At 42.6% G+C, this 17295-nt stretch overlaps 1 protein-coding gene across 3 annotated transcripts in view; it reads left to right on the top strand.

Moving 5' to 3' along the window:
* The window catches only part of slc36a1 (solute carrier family 36 member 1), a 28936-nt gene extending 11641 nt beyond the window's left edge, over positions 1-17295 (top strand). For 2 of the 3 annotated variants that reach the window (XM_019884057.1, XM_019884055.1), the window contains exons 8-12: positions 4608-4835; positions 6206-6304; positions 6399-6565; positions 7212-7381; positions 16615-17295. In XM_019884057.1, coding sequence (XP_019739616.1) covers positions 4608-4835; positions 6206-6304; positions 6399-6565; positions 7212-7381; positions 16615-16868 — 918 coding nt within the window. In that variant the 3' untranslated portion in view covers positions 16869-17295. The remainder of the gene's footprint in view (positions 1-4607; positions 4836-6205; positions 6305-6398; positions 6566-7211; positions 7382-16614) is intronic. The other variant, XM_019884058.1, reaches the window with a different exon arrangement.

Below are 17295 nucleotides of genomic sequence, written 5' to 3'. Positions count from 1 at the left end.
AAAACACACAACCCACACACGCACACACACACACACACACACACACACACACACACACACACACACACACACACACACACACCCAAAGGGTTTCCATTCACCACAGAAACCTCCATATTATCTGTGGTCACTCTGTCCTTTTACTGTTGGCATCGCAGCTCTACTCTTTGAAACTCGTACTGCAAAGTAAAACTATGGTGAACTTTTGACACCTGCTCTTTGCACCACATTTGGACCTCATCATCCACTACATTATTTATATAAGCGGTATTTCATGGCCATTAGATGGCAGTGCCTCTCTGTTGTCACACTGGTTCAGACATTGCCATTAACTTATCAATGAAGAACAGTGGAACCAAAACGTCAATTATGTCTTCATTTAGTCTCCCAAATCAAGGTTAACGGCCCATGTTAAAGTTTCAAACTAGGGTAAAGATTGAGGGTTTCAAGGCAAAATTAGGGTCTAAAACAAAAATGATTGTTACATAGTCGGGGTTTTCAGTCATGCTGCTTCAGGCATTGTACTTGGTTTGTTTGAAGTCAGGGTTTGGATCACGAGAATTCAGATGGGATTTTAGCAAGGTTTAGAGATTCAAGTAGGGCTGTACTAATCGTCAGTGCTGATACTGTACGTTTGTACTTGTACTCGAAAAGATGCTCCGATACTAACACACTGATACACCTTACCAGCCCGACAAATGCCTTCCGGGCAGGTGGAGTAGGAGCCATGTCAGCCGTTTGGGGATACTGTGAGGTAAACACAGGTGACAGCACTTTGTTGTTAGCCGACTGCAAATAATGCTCTGCAAAATGGATAATGGACTCCACTTAGGTTGTGACCAAGTCCGCCTTCCCGCGAGTTGCGGCGGTGGGCCATCGGCAGACACCAAGTTTCTTGAGGCCCGTTGCCAGCTCTGCTCCGCACAGCTCGTCTCCAGCTGAGCTTGCAGCGCGACGCTTCAAGTAAAGAGAAGTAAACGATAATGCCATAAAGTATCACTTCGGTTTTCCTGTCACAATTTGATTTTATAACTTGTGGTATTCGTAAGAAGCAGTTCTTGCTTTACTTTGGAAGCATTTTATTTTGTAGTTAACACACAGAGGTAACATCGTATCCCGATTTCTCTTTGTTCGCCACCAGACACAACATTCTTCAATCGTTCTTAATTCTCCCTTATATCTTTTAACTACCGGTACTGTGTGTACTCCTTTGACATAGTGTTGAATCAGAAACACGACATATCTGAAATGCCTTTTGTGTGGCACACTACATTCAAATGAAACGTGTATCAAGATTAGACTTAACAGCAATATAATCAGCGGGATCATATCGGACGATGTTTTGCATTTTATGCACATTTTGTGATTTGCCTTCATGATTTGAACAATTATGTTTTTGATCGGATCTGCACATTAAGACATTACAGCTGAAGTTTTACCCACATATACATTTAACTGTAGCGGGCCACCACAAATGAATTTTGGCCGCTACTCAAACATTTTGGCACTACCTGTCACGATCAAACTTTAATTGCTGCACGGAAAGCTGCTCTGCTCGCGGTCCTTTTGTGAGTCTGCCAATTAATACCGTTGTCAGGTTTGGCACTGGTCATGAAAGTTTTAAGCCCATTCCACATTCAAGTGTAATTAACCCGGACATCAGGTGTTTGTGGCGGTGGTTGCCGCCTGTTTCACCACTATTTTGCTATGCGCACCAGTTATGCATGCACTTGGCAAGGACATTGTGGCCCAAGGAACACATAACACTTCATGATGTTGAACAGATCAGTAAGGTAGTGGGAATTGCGCCGAATTGCCCCAGATGAAATGAGGGCACTTATGTAGTGGGGATAAGAATATGTTCGATAAGAATATGTTAGATAGGATGGGGCCACTCCCGCTGTTCCTTGGTTGCATCAGCTCATCCATGTTTTAGCCCCACCCCCCAAAAAAACAGGAACAACTGAGAGCACAGTTGTCAAAACTCAAGGCCCGGGGGCCAGATCTGGCCCGCCACGTCATTTTATGTGGCCCGCGAAAGCAGATCATGTATGTCAACTTCCATGATCCTTTCTAAAATGAGTACCGAAATGTCAAATTGTCATGTGTAATAAATAACATTGAGATTTTGCAATTATTTTCTGACCATGTTTACACTCACTTGAACAATAAGTGAACAAACAACAAACATGTAGCTGAATGATTTCAAACCTAGTAATCCATCAATTTGTTGTGGACAAGTAATCATATTATGTGATGATTAAACATTAATTTGGCCCTCCGAGGGAAGATGTAACTCCAAAGTGGCCCTCGACAAAAATGAGTTTGACACCCCTGACTGAGAGGGTGAAAAAGAATTTCCCGCTATCTGTCAGCAATTCAGTACTAAATTGTTCTCAGTCTTTGCCGATGTTTTCAACACTTATTTCATGCATTTAAAAAATACACAAATGACTTTGCAGGGTTTTTAATGTTTTGGAAATGTGTTTTGAATGAGTGAGTGCTCACACTCGTGCAGTAGCAGCGAGCAACAGTTACTTCGATGTTTGCCTTCGCGGCTAGTAGAAGGCTGCTCCGATGAAATGCTAAAATCCATGGTAACTTGCACTGGGTCTGCCTCATCATTGAGCCGCGGCTCTCGTTGGCTTGGGTTTGAACAAGCGAGTTCATCGTCTCTTCCAGGGCTTCTCTGACTTGGGAAAAGGAAGGTGTCCAATGTTATTTGACCCTTTATCCCTGACATGTCACACCAACGTTCTTGTTGTAAATGTGTCGTCAAGCAAGGTTAGCATTGGGTCATGAAACATTTTAGCCAATGTGGCTAAAGAGTATAAAAATCTCCCAGCTGCATTTGAATGTAGTTAGCCGAGACATCACTTGGTTATGGTAAGCCCTCCTGTTTCACTGCTATCTTGCTACATGGGCTGGTCATTGTACATGGCAGCAACATTGTAGCCCAAAAAAACAAAACACATCTCACTTCAGGGAAATGTATTTTTTTTTTAGGTTATGGTCAAAGCTTGATGGCTTGCTGCATGATGTTGCACTGGTAGAAATGGGCCAAGTTATTATCTATAAGGATGTGGTAAGTGTGCTGTATCGCCCCAGATGAAAGAAGGGCACTTATGTAGCGGGGATGGGGTGACACATGCTGTTCCTTGGTTGCATCAGACAGTCTGCGTTTTAGCCTTGCCCTACCAAAAAACAAACAAACAAACAAAAAAAAAGGGACAACTGAGAGGGTGAAGAAGAATTTCATGCTAAATGTCAACACTTCGTTATTAAATGATCTCAGGCTTTACACCTTTTCAACACTTACCTTCATATATATTTAATGTATTTAAAAACGCGTAAAAATGTTTGGCAACTGTTTTCTAAACATTTATTGGAATGCGATTTTCATTCGATATTTACAATACATTCAAATGTGATCATTACTTTTTATTTTCCTACATTCGAGCACAGTTTTAATGTTTGAACTGTGAAGAATCACGCACTGGTTTACAATAATAAATACAAGTGTATTTTAAGAATAAAACGTCTACCTCGTTTTTTTTTTTTTTTAAGACCACTTAGTCCCACTATGTTATTGTCCTTTGTATCATGACGTTTTTTCCGAATGGTGTTACTTGTAAAATGAATGTTCTTTTTTGTTTGTACTTGGTTTAAAAATTTCGAGAACCACTGTCCAAAAACAATGATTGATACTATTGTTACAGATTGTTATAATATAATATAATGGCTGTATACAGGTAGTTACCACTATATTTGCCACATTTAATTTTATTATAATACATTTTATGATGACGTTATGTCCAAGGGTGCACATGATTTGTTTTCATGGGTTCCTCACATGAGTACCAAGAGATTGTGTTTGGTACTCACTGTGTGGTCGTAACTAGGGTCTTCCTCGATGTCCTCCTCCTGTGTCATCTAGCTCTACTTAACTTGTTAGCAGGTTATTTTTTTGCCAAAGGACATGGTGTTATTTTACCGAACAACGGACTTCAAGGTGATGCTGAAAGTTGGAGCTGGCCCAAAAAACACCGGAGCTAGTACATCACAAACAGGGAACTCCTTGACTTGTACTCCATGTATCCATCTGGAGGTGTTAGTTTGACACAATGTAATATTATTGCAGGAGTTGCACTGAGGCAACGGGTCTTTTTTTTTTTTTTTAAAGAAAACTAAGCCAAACTTTATTTCGGCGTGCGTACACCCCATGCACGCACTTCTTGGGTTGAGCTTCCTCTTAGGGTAAGCACGTCGCAGACGAGCACTTGTCGACTTGGCTGCGCTTAAAAATGCCTTTGTTCTCAAAATTTCCTTTTCCTTGGTTGTAATTGTGGTATAAATCTAACGTCATACCTTAGGGCTCTGTCTACAGCATGCAGAATACCGGGGTCCAAGTTTTCTTCCAGATTTTTAATTTAATTTTTTTTTCTTTGAACATTTTAGTGAACACATTTTGTCTTGATATTGATCTTGTGTCCATTACAATACGTATTCATGTTGATTTATCACGCAGCCCTAATAACTAAAAATACGTTTTATTTATTTATTTTAATAGTGGGGGGTTTTTTGGCCTTGTTTTTCCTTCCTGGCAGGTGGTAGAGGCAGCCAACGCCACCACCTTCAACTGCCAGGTAGACGGCGGCAACCAGACACAGGTGCTGGTGCCCAGCTTCGACTCACGCCTCTACATGCTCTGCTTCTTGCCCGCCTTCATCCTTCTGGTCTTTACGCCCAACCTTAAGTACTTGGCGCCGCTCTCGCTCATCGCCAACTTGGTCATGGCCACCAGCCTGGTCCTCATCTACTTCTACTCCATCACGGTAAACACCACTGTGTATTTTTTTTTAAGCTTCTTCTGTGCTCACACGTGAATTGTCAGTAGGACATATGAGTCGCCTTTTCAAAAATGCCTGTGAGATATGCCTGCTGGACATTTGCATAAAAAGCTATCACTTCACTCCAAAACATTCAAAATGGTTGGGTACAGGCGGTGAATCATAAGTAGATTGATGGAACATTTGAATGGCGAAAAACCAAACCTAAAGATCAAGCTAACATTAAGAATAATATAAAAACTTGGGATATGCCACACACAAGTATGATTTCAAGGCAGTGTTTCAAAGTGGTTGTTTTTAATCAGTGGTTGTACTCACTCTTTTTTCTATATTGGCGCAACACATTGTGGTATCGGTGGCTTTTCTAGAGAGCATTGGCTGTTCACTACTTTTAAATATTCTTAGTGGGAAACGTTGAGTGGAGTTTTTGGGATGTCAAATGTTCAATGACATTTTATATTTTCCAATGGTTTAAATAATAAACATATTTTGTTGAGTTCTGTCTCTTAATTAAACATCAGAAGTGTGCAGTGTTCCCTCCAGGCTGCGGGCGTGAGCAATTGTGCACTGCTCTCACCCTCTCAATGCACATGGTGACAGCTGGCGCGTACCACGCACACACTACATTTTGACACTCATTTCTTCATTTCCACCCCACTTTAATCTACAAACAGGAAACTAGACTATTTCCACTTCCATTTCAATTTCAGTAGTGCGACTGAAGTTTGTGACACACTCACTGACATTGACACACTCACACTCTCCATGGACGAGAGGCTGCAGGCGACAGAATCAGTAAAGGCAAATCCATAGACAGATATTTGTGACAGTGACATGTTGAAATGTCATATACTTTGAGTCAACCTGCAACTGTACTGTTATTGGTAAAATATTGCTGTTTTGACCATCAAGGAAATGCAGCAATAGCAAATTCCCTAATGGAATGATTCATATATCTTATCCATCTAACTATGAAAACAAATATAGGAGCCATAGTATATGAATGATGATGGTTATAGAGTTGTTATGGAAGTTAATTGAAACAGATTAGCATCTCTGAGATTCGGGTATCAAATTAGGATCTCAAACTTGAGTTAGGCTTTCAAGTCTGGGTCAGAGTTACAAACAAGGGTTATGGTTTCAAGCCTGGGTTAGAGGTTCAAGCAACGATTTTGGGTTTAAATGTTTTAAGACAGCGTGAGGGTATCCAAGTTCTGTGTGTGGCTATTGTGTCCAATGTTGTTCTGGCCAGGACACTCAAGCTTTTTAATCTCAAGGAGGCTTTGCTGGTTAAATAATTTCAAATAAATAATGAAACAATTAATCCAGTTTTCTCTTCCATTGTTCTCTTCCAGCACATCAAATACCCCATCGACCTTCCGTTGGTGGGCCAAGCCAAGGACTACCCGCTCTTCTTCGGGACAGCCATCTTTGCCTTTGAAGGGATCGGAGTGGTACGTGCAAGAACAACAAAGAAAGGGGTCACATGCACACGCAGACACACACACGGGAAATAGGTTGACACTCAGTTGTCGCTGTTGTCTCAAGGTCCTCCCGCTGGAGAACAAGATGCACAGGCCACAGAGTTTCCCCTTGGTCCTTTACCTGGGAATGGGCATTGTCACCTTCCTCTACATCAGCCTGGGCACCATCGGCTATATGTGCTTTGGCGCCGACATTGGCGGCAGCATCACCCTTAACCTGCCCAACTGCTGGTAAGAAGACATCACAAGTGTCTACATTTACTCTAGTTTGGGTGTCAATTACTTGTGACTGAAAGAAGACCTGCGTGGCATTTTTGAGACATCTTAGCAACTTTTGTGTGCAGCGCTGAGTGTTCACTACTCAGTTCGGGCTATTTGGCTTTCAGAGGAAACATAGAATGAACGTAAAATTTGTGATAGCCTTACACAAGTCCCGCTGTTAAATTTTAGAGTACTTCTTTACACAACTTGCCGTTCTCTAACAAGACCAAAGACATAATTACCACCGGCTCTTGATTTAAATGTCAGTTATACAAAAAAAAAAAAAAAATGCCATTTATTACCAGCAGAACCAGAGAACTACTGGACATCATTTGAGATTTATTGCACTGTTCCAGTAAAATCTGACATATGGCCACTCCACACACACACACACACACACACACACACACACACACACACACACACACACACACACACACACACACACACGTTCCATTCAGTCTTTCGTCTTTCTGTTTTGTTCTGTGTTTCCTGTTTCTCCCTTTTGTGGTGTCGCCACATAAGAAAGCTAAAAAAAAAGTACAGGTCACTGATACTTTGTTGTCCTGTAGTATACCGTTGCTCATTTTCTTCCTTCTCCCTCATCTTCATCCAGGACCTACCAGGCTGTTAAGCTGCTCTACTGCTTCGGCATCTTCATCACGTTCGCTTTGCAGTTCTACGTCCCCGCGGAGATTCTTATCCCGTCGGCCGTAGCCCGCGTGTCAGAGCATTGGGAGAGGGCCGTTGATCTTGTGCTCCGCGCTGTCCTTGTCATATTTACATGTGAGTACTTATTAAATTGTGTCGCTAGTAGTCAGGTTTTTATGATCGATCATCATCAAAGTGGTATACACAAAGGCCCGAGGAGCAGCAAAACACACTTGTCTCTTTTCCACCAACAAGACCAGGAATTTTGAGTTCCTGGTAACACAACGTCCTGGTCGTAAAAGGTTTCTGTGACCTATGTGGTTTGCATTCAGGGTAGTTCAGCATTTCCCCCATGAAGGTTTTCCATGGGCGGCCAGCCGATGTGTTTTGACAGCTCCCTGGGAAGATGAAACTCGAAGTAAATGGAAAATAACATGCACACTCGTACAGTACAGACATACAGAGGAAAAGCTCCACTCTGTAGGTCGGTCTGTCTGTCTCTCATTGTGCTGGGCTGCTCCAACACACATGCACACGTACACGTCTCCCCCGCCAGCCCCACGCATCTCGTTAGTGCCCCTCAGCTCCACAGCACTTGCACTGTGGCCGCAACATCACACAGCCTTCAAAACTGGTGTGTAAGAGCCAAGTCAAGTCAATTTTCCATCCCCTACTTTGAAAGCATTCAATGTCCAAAAATCGAAAATGACGCATTGTTGTATTTAACGCTATCTGTATCTTAAATGTAGGGTTAAGGTAATGGAAGACTGTTTACCAGACTGACATAAGGCAAAGCTGAAATTAGTTAATTTAACAGGGCTCGACACTGCGACCATTATGCTCGCAAATACTCCCATGTTTTTCAGTGTGGGCTAGTAAATATCTCATCCGGTTGCACAGCGTGAGTGCATGGTTTACTGCTCCTACTGGTACATACACCAAAGGTGCTCCAACTCTCTCTCCGTCTGTCAGATTGCACACAAAATGTGTAACGTGCGTCAATTTAAATCCATCCAGCCATCATCCATCCATCTATCCATCTATCCACTTTCTTATCCGCTTATCCTCACAGGAATCGCGTGCAGCCTATCCCAGCTGACTTCAGGTAGTAGGCGGGGTACACCCTGAACTGGTTGCCAGCCAATCGCAGGGCACATATAGACGAACGACCTGATTCACCATCCCATAAGATGGCAGTAGCTTCATTACGTTGTTAGATACCTATTTTATTAAATGTAATTTTTAAACATCCTATGTTTGTAATTATGAGTAAATTACATTTATAAAAATATTAAATGTACATACCTGGGTCAGTTGAAAGGCCTTATGTAAATGGTGCTATATAAATCAGTTGTTGCAAGTAGATTAAATATGTTCACCCCAAAAATCCCCTTAATTGCAGGCTTTGTAAAGAATTCATCTCAACTGCATTTTAAGTCAAAGTTGAGGGCTCTTCTACGTGCGCTGAAAAACCATTTCCTTGACTAACCCCTCTATTTCGTCTACAGACAAAGCAGCTGTGTTTGCGTACCCAAGATTTGAATGAATGCTTATATTACTCCGCTGATCTTGTTTGCTCAGTTTGAATCTCTCCCTTTTGAACAGTTTCAATAAAAACTGAACCTTTTAATTATTCTCAAGGGAGGAGTTCATGCAGACCTCTAAGCGACGACAAAAGTGCTTGGTTACTGAATGCGCACTCCACCTTCTCTTGATAAACATCCATTGTGGGAATTGTTGCGAGAGAGTCAAGGGCAAACCTGCAGCAGAATCCCCCGCGCCGGCTTGCGCTCGCCTTGGGACTTTCCTTCATTAAACCGTGTTTGGACCCTATAGCGACTCATGCCGACATTCATGTTGATAAGCCAATAAAAGGGAATAAATGCATACATGCACCACTTCACGTCCGCAGGTCATTCCGCAGGCAGCCCATGATTTTATTAGCACTGTCGTGGGTTGAATGTGGAATTCAGAAGACAGGCTTCGGGTTGGGATGAGGAAGGCTGGGTATCGAGAAGAGTTGCTTTTGCAAACGAATCGTTTCCTGAACGCAGGCATAGCGAATGCCTCATTGGACTTCATTCTTTGAGGTGATCACATTGCGCTTCCTGGTTCCCGACCGTCCTCCAGGGATGCTTTTTACTCTGTTAATCTGAACTCATCCTGTTCTCAGACAACTAATTCCTATTTAAGTGGGGTACGTGGAAAGAAACTGGCACATTATCAGCAATATAGGAGAATGATACACCCACTGTTGTGTCTTTCGACTTGTCCCAACGTACAGTAATTACACTTTATAAGCCCTTTTTTCATATAGTCATACCTCAATTTTTGACGATAATCTGTTCAAGAAGGCGATTTGTTTGAAAACTGAAACCACGCTCAGTTTCAAAAAATGTTTATTGAACACGTCTGCTCACAATAGAACGCTACACGAGGAAGCGTCACTTCCTTGTCTACCCGAGGAAGCGTCACTTCCTCGTGTAAGGAAGGCGAGAGGAGTCAAGTGGCGCATTTAAGTGCGCTCAGTTTGGTCGAGAACCGATTATCGGTCGTAATCCGAGGCATCAAAAAAATTTAAATTTTTGGTCAAAAACCGATTTGGTCGAGAACAGAGACGTTCGAAAACCGAGGTTTGACTGTATACATTTTTTTAGGCTTTAATGCAATATGGTGGTCATTTTGTTCATTAAAAACAAAAATGGATGGTGTCTTGGGGGTTTGAAACAGATTAATGGCAGTTCAGTTAAGAAAAATGAGGAAAATTGATTTGATTTGAAGTAAATTGAGTTCCACGCTTGGTTTCAGAAATGTGTTAAAAAGGTTGTTCACATTTTTGATCACCATCCGCAAACTCATATTAGACATCATTATGTGGGAATGATTGTCTTCCCTTCACTCTGCAGGAAATACATAGTTGCTGACATGATGAATACTGTACGCATTAGGCCAAGTTTCTTTATTGAAAAAAAAAATGATGCTAGTTTTGTGACACTGAAAACACTAGCCTTTGCTGTTGCTTGCTTGCTTGCTTGCATCACCCACACACAAAAGCATTTGAGGTTTTAGTTTGACTTCATAAATACTTTGCAAGGGCTGGCCGGAGACTGAGGATAGGCCAGGTGGGGCCCATACCTCGCTGATAGAGTGTAGTTTGTAGTAAAGTGTAGACTGTAGATGGTTCACACCACTCGCACATCAATGTCTGTCATCGTACCGAGACTGACCTGTGACAGGCAGTGCAGGGCCACGGGGTGTTCAGACTACCGGAAAATACACGCTTAAACTGTTAACGTGCTCTGGGTCGTTGGGGTCTCTCTTTTGCTCAGCAACAGAGTAGTAAACTCAATGTGAACATGAACAAAAGTGTCTCTGAACTGGGATCGTGCCGTTGCTGATGGGGCAAAAGGCGTGCGTCTATTTGCAGGCGGCATTCATTTGTCTTAAATGACAGACGCAGTCAGCGATTTGAGGAAATAAGGCGATTACATGAATGAGAAATGATTGGCAACTGCTTGAGTAATGAGAGAGGAGGGTGAATTATAAGGTGGCTTCCATGATGCCTATAATTGCAACAATAAAGTGCATGCGCCTCTTGTGGGTTGTTGTCATTCACTATAATGCACCATTTTCACAGCGTTTTCAGCTGGGTGTGCTCTGTTGTTGGCTCATTTCATTGGTGTCTCTTCTCTAGAGGGGTTTGCATGCACTGTTGAGTTGTTGATGGCAACTAGATAGGACGGGAGAATGTTTTGCGAGCTTGCAGTGCAAAGGTAGCATGCCGCGGGGGATCCCCGTGCCGCCACTCAATGGGGCTGTCGTGTTCCCAGCTTTCCGCTTTTGAGACATTTGTTCACCTTTAACTTTACTATGAGCTGGTTCACCTCCTGCTGCTGGTTGGATGTTTGAGTTCCATCTCTGCTTCCAATCCTCTCAAGCCCTTAAGATAAAATTGCAGAGAATATTTCATTTCACCCCCCCATGTCACAGGGCCTCAGTTTGAGAGCCACTGCGCTACCATAAAGTTCATTTTTTTCCTCCAAATTGTTTTCCTCATAATCTGATGCAAATTTTTCCTGGTAATCTTGATTGTGTTTTCCCATTTTACACATCGAGGCAGACGTCATTCATTTCAAAAATGTTTCAAGGGCATATTTGTATGGATTTATTCATGAAATATTAACATTACAAATTCTGAGAATAATGTTCCCTTTTTATTTTTTTCTGATTCCCAAAAAGCATAAATGTGGTTGTCTTGATGTTAAGAGACAATTCATGTACATCAAACATGACTTAAGATTTTCCTAACTCTCTTCTAACATTACACAAAAGTTATGTTTTTACCCAAAGTGAAAATTTGTGTCCTCTACAAAAATTACATATTTAAAAAAAATCGGTAACTTTGCAAATGTCATGAATCCATCCATCCGTTTTCTGATCCGCTTTATCCTCACAAGGGTCGCGCTGGAGCCTATCCCAGCCATCTTCGGGCAGTAGGCGGGGGAGACCCCGAACCGGTTGCCAGCCAACAACCATCCATGCTCACACTCACACCAAGGGACAATTTAGAGTGTTCAATCAGCCCGCCATGCATGTTTTTGGAATGTGGGAAGAAACCGGAGTACTCAGAGAAAGCCCACACAGGCAGGGGAGAACATGCAAACTCCACACAGGGAGGGAGGAGCCGGGATCGAACCAACGACCTCTGCACTGTGAGGTCGACGCGCTAACCACTGGATCACCGGGCCGCCCAAATGTCCTTAATGTATAATATAAATAATTTTTAATTATAATTATTTACTTGACAGTACTTTATCTGCAATCAGGCTTTTCTTGCTATTGCCTGTCTTTTCCTTGGGTTAAATGATTGTTCAGAAATATGTCAGCTCTTTTCAACCTGCGTCTTCGTTTCATCGGTGCATCCTTTTGTTACCTGTTCACAAACGCCAGTATCATTGGTGGTGTGTCACTGTTTTTCTTCCTTGGGGGGGAGGATGCCAAGCCACGATGTTTTCCACCTCCAACTCAGCTCCTCTGTTTTGGAGAAAGGCAGTCAGCTGTTGCTCCATGGAGTTCACCTCCAGCTCTGTAGTGTCTGACCCGGTGTCTGTGGTCACCCCATGCGCATTGGACCTGGGCATGATGTATATTCTGATGACAAGTACTTCATTTATTCTGGAGTATTGCTCCAAATCCTCTAATTTACTTTCCTGGTCCGCAATGCGTTTATCCTTTGATTCATTCCTGAGGCGCAGCCATTTTAAACTGAGGAAATGGTGTTTGACCCTAAATCAATCCGAGACCATAGCCCCATCTCTATAAACGGCACAAACATCAAGCAGGTCTCCTCTTACAAATACTTGGGATTTAAATGGATTGCAGGCTTAACTGGCAGACACATGTATCAAATGTCTGTTCGAGGATCCATCAGCGCCTTCATTTTTTGCGACGTCTGAGGATATTTGGAGTTGGCAGCAGCATTCTGTTGATCTTTTATAGAGCAACCTGAGTCAGTCCTGAGCTTTGGAATAACCAGTTGGTTCGGGAACCTAACTGTTAAATCTAAGGTTCAGATAACCAGCTTGGTTAAGACAGCAGGGAAGTTAATCGGGCAGCCCTCACCCCCTCCTCCCCAGGACATATATGTGCAGTCTGTTATTCAATAGGCCAACAACATTTTCGACAATCCTCCCCATGTGCTACACTCCCAATTCGAGCTCCTCAACTCAGGAAAGAGGTATAGGACTCTTCTCTGCAAATTAAACCAATATAAAAACTCATTCATACCGCAGGCTACCATCTTAATCAATAAAAAATTAGAGGGAGGCAGACAGACAAGCGGAAGGACATGAGGGCAGTGGGGGGTGTGCATATGACTGTAATGTAGTGTCCAATGTGTGTGGAGTATATATTGTCTTGTATTATATGTGATTGTCCAATTTATGTTGTGTAGTGTACGTGTACGTTTTTGCTCAATGTATGTAGCACCACAGAGGGCCTGTCCTCCGAGACAAGTTTCTCCTATGGGAGACCAAATAAAAGTCAAATTCAATTCAATTCAATTCTACTGCCGCAGCAACTCCGCAACATTTTTTTCTGTTGCAACTAGACAAAAGACACTTCCTCCGATATGAAGTCAATTGATCCCCCCCCCTCCAATCTAGCTCCTCTTTGGCCATTTGTTTCTTTGGCCTCATTGCTATTTCCGCAATTGTGACGTTGAAGACTCAGACCACCTGTTTGAGGAAAAAACAAACAGCGGAAACCCGTACGCTTTGCGCCCAAGTGCTTTTGTGTTCTACGCCAGTTAAGTGCAACTATCTCGTCATGTTGTTATGAGGGGTGTTACCACAGTTACTTCTCTGACTACTTAATTTCGGGATGGGTACGGAGTCCAGGTACTAAACTGGGCCTTGGGGTGAATAATTAAGCAATTAACCAATGTGGCCTACTTTTTTCTAGGGTGTGATAGCGAGGGTTTCTCAACAGTTGCAATATAAAACAAAGGCAGTCTTTTGATCTAACTTATTTAATTCTTAATACTGTACTGGTAAAACCCAATATTTACCATACAATGTACATTGTTTATAAATATAACTAAAAAAAAATCAGGGACCTGCCTGCATTTGTCACCTGCATCTGCTTCACACAAGCTTGGTATAAGCTTGAATTTACTGTGATGCAACTCTAAATGTTTCTTAATTTTTTTCCATTTCTTTTAAAGGGACACTTGTCTACACTAAGGAGTGCACAACCAACCTCAATGTTTTCATCTGGTGCCAAACTCAAAGTGGGCCAAAATTAAAAACTGGGATAAAGTTGTGGAGAGACTGGATGGATGGATGGATGATAGTGTTTTGTTTTTGCTTTTTACTGAAAAGTAGTGCTTTTGGAGGTGCAAGTATTCCGCACGATAGCGACGACATGCCAGATATACCAATGTGGCTATGATGCACCAATTGTTTCTGTAAAATAGCCACACAGTACCATCTTCCCCTTAGTTTGTCATTTTTTTTCATCACTTTTCTTATAGTTGCTGGCGTCATGTTACCCCCAGATTGATTATAATAAGCATTACGTAAACATTCATTGGACATTTGCAGCGAATGATCCATTTTCTCTCTGGCTGTCTGAAGGTAAACATGTATGTCATTTATCAGTCTACTGACGTATTCTGAGCAAAGACGGATCATCTCAGTGGACACATTCTATATCTCGTCTCGTCTATTTATTTATTTATTTTTTTGAAACAAAAATGATTGACGGCTATTGTTTTTTCTGCCATACATCCATCACCATCATCATTATTCTTGAAGTCTGTGAAGACCAGTCAATAGGTTCTCTGAAGCTTGTTCTAGAGATTTTTTTTTAACGAAGAGCATCAGCATTGTGTACCTATTTTTGAATCGGTTACGTTTGCTCTAGCTAGCTAGCATGATCACAGCACACCTCTGTTTTACGTTCACATAATTTTACATATGCCGTTAGCATTCATTTCATCTAACATGGTCACAGCACACCTGTAATTTACACACACCGTTAACATACACTGTTAGCATTAGCTAGTTAGCTAGCAAAACCACAGCACACCTCTATTTTACATAGACATTTTCTTACATATAGCATTAGCTTTCGCCAGCTACCACAACTAGGGAGGGTCTGCTAAATGACAGTGACTTTCCATAATGCCATTCATCTATTAGCGTTGCATCATAAGCCATTAGCGTTGTGTCTTAGGTAACCGGAGAATGTAGAAAATCTGTGATTTTTCTTTTTTTGTTTTTGTACCATGAAAGTGACTTGCCTAGACCAATTGTGCCATTGCTGCCTCTGAGGGGACGTTGACTGAGCCTTTTAGCCACGCTCATACATTTTAGCGCTTTGACTTGAAAACAGGGCTTCGTCTCCTGAGATAGACTTGGTCCCCAAATCCCCAGCACCCTCTTCTCCCACCTGGATTGAAGGGCGGAAAAGTCTTAAATGTTTTTTGAAAGAGCGTCCTTCCAGAGCCGAGTGACGCCTTTGCTTGCTGTCACATGAAAGTCGACCTTGGCGTTGGCCCTTGGGTTAATTTGGCATCACGCTGCCATTGATTGCGTTCAAAAGCGTCTTGGTCAGACCGTATATACTGTACTTGTCACCATGGTAATAAACTAGTCGCAAGTTCATTTGTAGTCCTATTCAATCTAAACCTAGACCTTAACGAGACCTATCCCTCTGCAGGTAGATTAACATATTGTATTGTATTGTATTCAGGCTTTACCTAAATTGGGTGTGATTTGAATGGGCATTTGAGTGGGCATGGAAAAGCGAACATCTAGTCACAATTCTCGCACTTGGATTACAATGAATCTTCCAAGGAGGGCTGGGCGAGATGTCTAAAAATTGTATAAAGATACGAGTAAATCTTATTAGTTGATATCATGAACCATAGGTCCATAGGTGCAGATACTGTGTCACTGAATGTGTGTGTGTGTGTGTGTGTGTGTGTGTACGTGCGTGCGTGCGTGCGTGCGTGCGCGCAGGGTTTGACATTAAACCCCTTTTCACACTGCACCTGCTTAATGTTAGAGGGTACCGTGGGAGCACGGAATGCTAACATTGAAGCCTTTCAAGAAGTAAAAATTCAGACAAGAAGTAGATTGCGCCTTGACCAGATGTAATCTTTTGTTATTGCTAAAGAAAGGCCCTGGCCTTGCTGATTTTTAGGAGGGGTTGGGGAAGGCGAGCTGCCGAATAATAAAAAATGGAATGGTGCATTTTTTACTCATGACCCGGTGAGAACTTCAGAGTTTAATCAGTCCTTTGTGAGCTGCAGTTCCACCAAGACCGCTTTGATGTATATTTCAGGCTGCGCAGGGAGCAGTATCTTAAACGGTATGTCTTCTCTCTTGTGTCCCAAAGCCGGGAAACTGAGACACCGCATTTATTGAGACTTCCTCTGTTATCCTCATCCCGTTACATGTAAATAAGCCCGCCAAAATAGCACTAAATCAGTCCGCAACCTCCGCTCCAATTGGGTCATGATGACGCTGCTCTCGAATTGAACATTTTTCAATTCCAGGTATCTTGCCACCATGGCCTGGGCCACTGCCCCACTGTCCCACTCTTTCGGGCCATGACCTACCTCAGATGCTGATTGGACCAAGTCCCTGAACATTTTTGGCCGCTGAAAATCGGCCAAAAGTGCACTTTCAGATTTCGCACGCACACAGACCATTAAACATATATGACACATGAATAGACCCGGAACCTATGTACGTGTATATAGGTTTGTAGTGAGTGTGAGGGCAGAGTCTTTTTTTTTTTTTTTTTTTCCAACAAAATGAACATTTTGAACATCTTCCCTGCATTTTTGTCATCACCAGGCACCCTTGCCATCCTGATCCCGGAGCTGGATCTGGTCATCTCGCTGGTGGGCTCGGTCAGCAGCAGCTTCCTGGCACTCATCTTCCCACCCATCTTGCAGGTGCTCACCTTCCACGGCGAGGGTTTGTCGCCAGCGTCGCTCGCCAAGAACCTGGTCATCAGCTTTGTGGGCCTGGTGGGCTTCCTGGCGGGCACATATGTGGCCATCGAGCAGATCGTTGCTCGCAATGCGCTCAAACGTGAGCTCCAGTAGCCACAGCGCCAAGACTTTTTATTGAGGGCGGGATGGTTTTAATTCATCATCACTGTAGTGCATGTGTGTTTCCACCATGTCGTACGCTACTCAGTCCCGTCAGGTAGGGGCTTGTTATTTTTTACGTTTTGAGTTTGTTGACGTTTAGTCAAACTACCTCAACATTTTTTTCTGCAATGTACTGGCATGCTTTTTAGTACCTGGCTTTTACTTTGAAGCCCACATCCCATTGATGGGTGAATGTTTGCGAGTGTTTGCGAAGGCACGTTCGCCAAATGTTTGCCAACAGTTTTAATGTTGTTTTTTTTTTCTTGTAAATTTTAAAACACGTTCTAGATTTCCTTGAGACAAGAAAAACTGTCAGCGACCATTAAAACAGTTGGCGAGCATCTGGTAAACATCTTTGCGCCCTTGAACGAGCCCTGAC

This window comes from Hippocampus comes, unplaced genomic scaffold (assembly GCF_001891065.2).
Source record: "Hippocampus comes isolate QL1 unplaced genomic scaffold, H_comes_QL1_v1.1 scaffold156, whole genome shotgun sequence".
In the NCBI taxonomy this organism is placed as follows: domain Eukaryota; kingdom Metazoa; phylum Chordata; class Actinopteri; order Syngnathiformes; family Syngnathidae; genus Hippocampus; species Hippocampus comes.
Note: the sequence above shows the minus strand (reverse complement) of the source record. Positions and strands in the feature narration are given on the sequence as shown.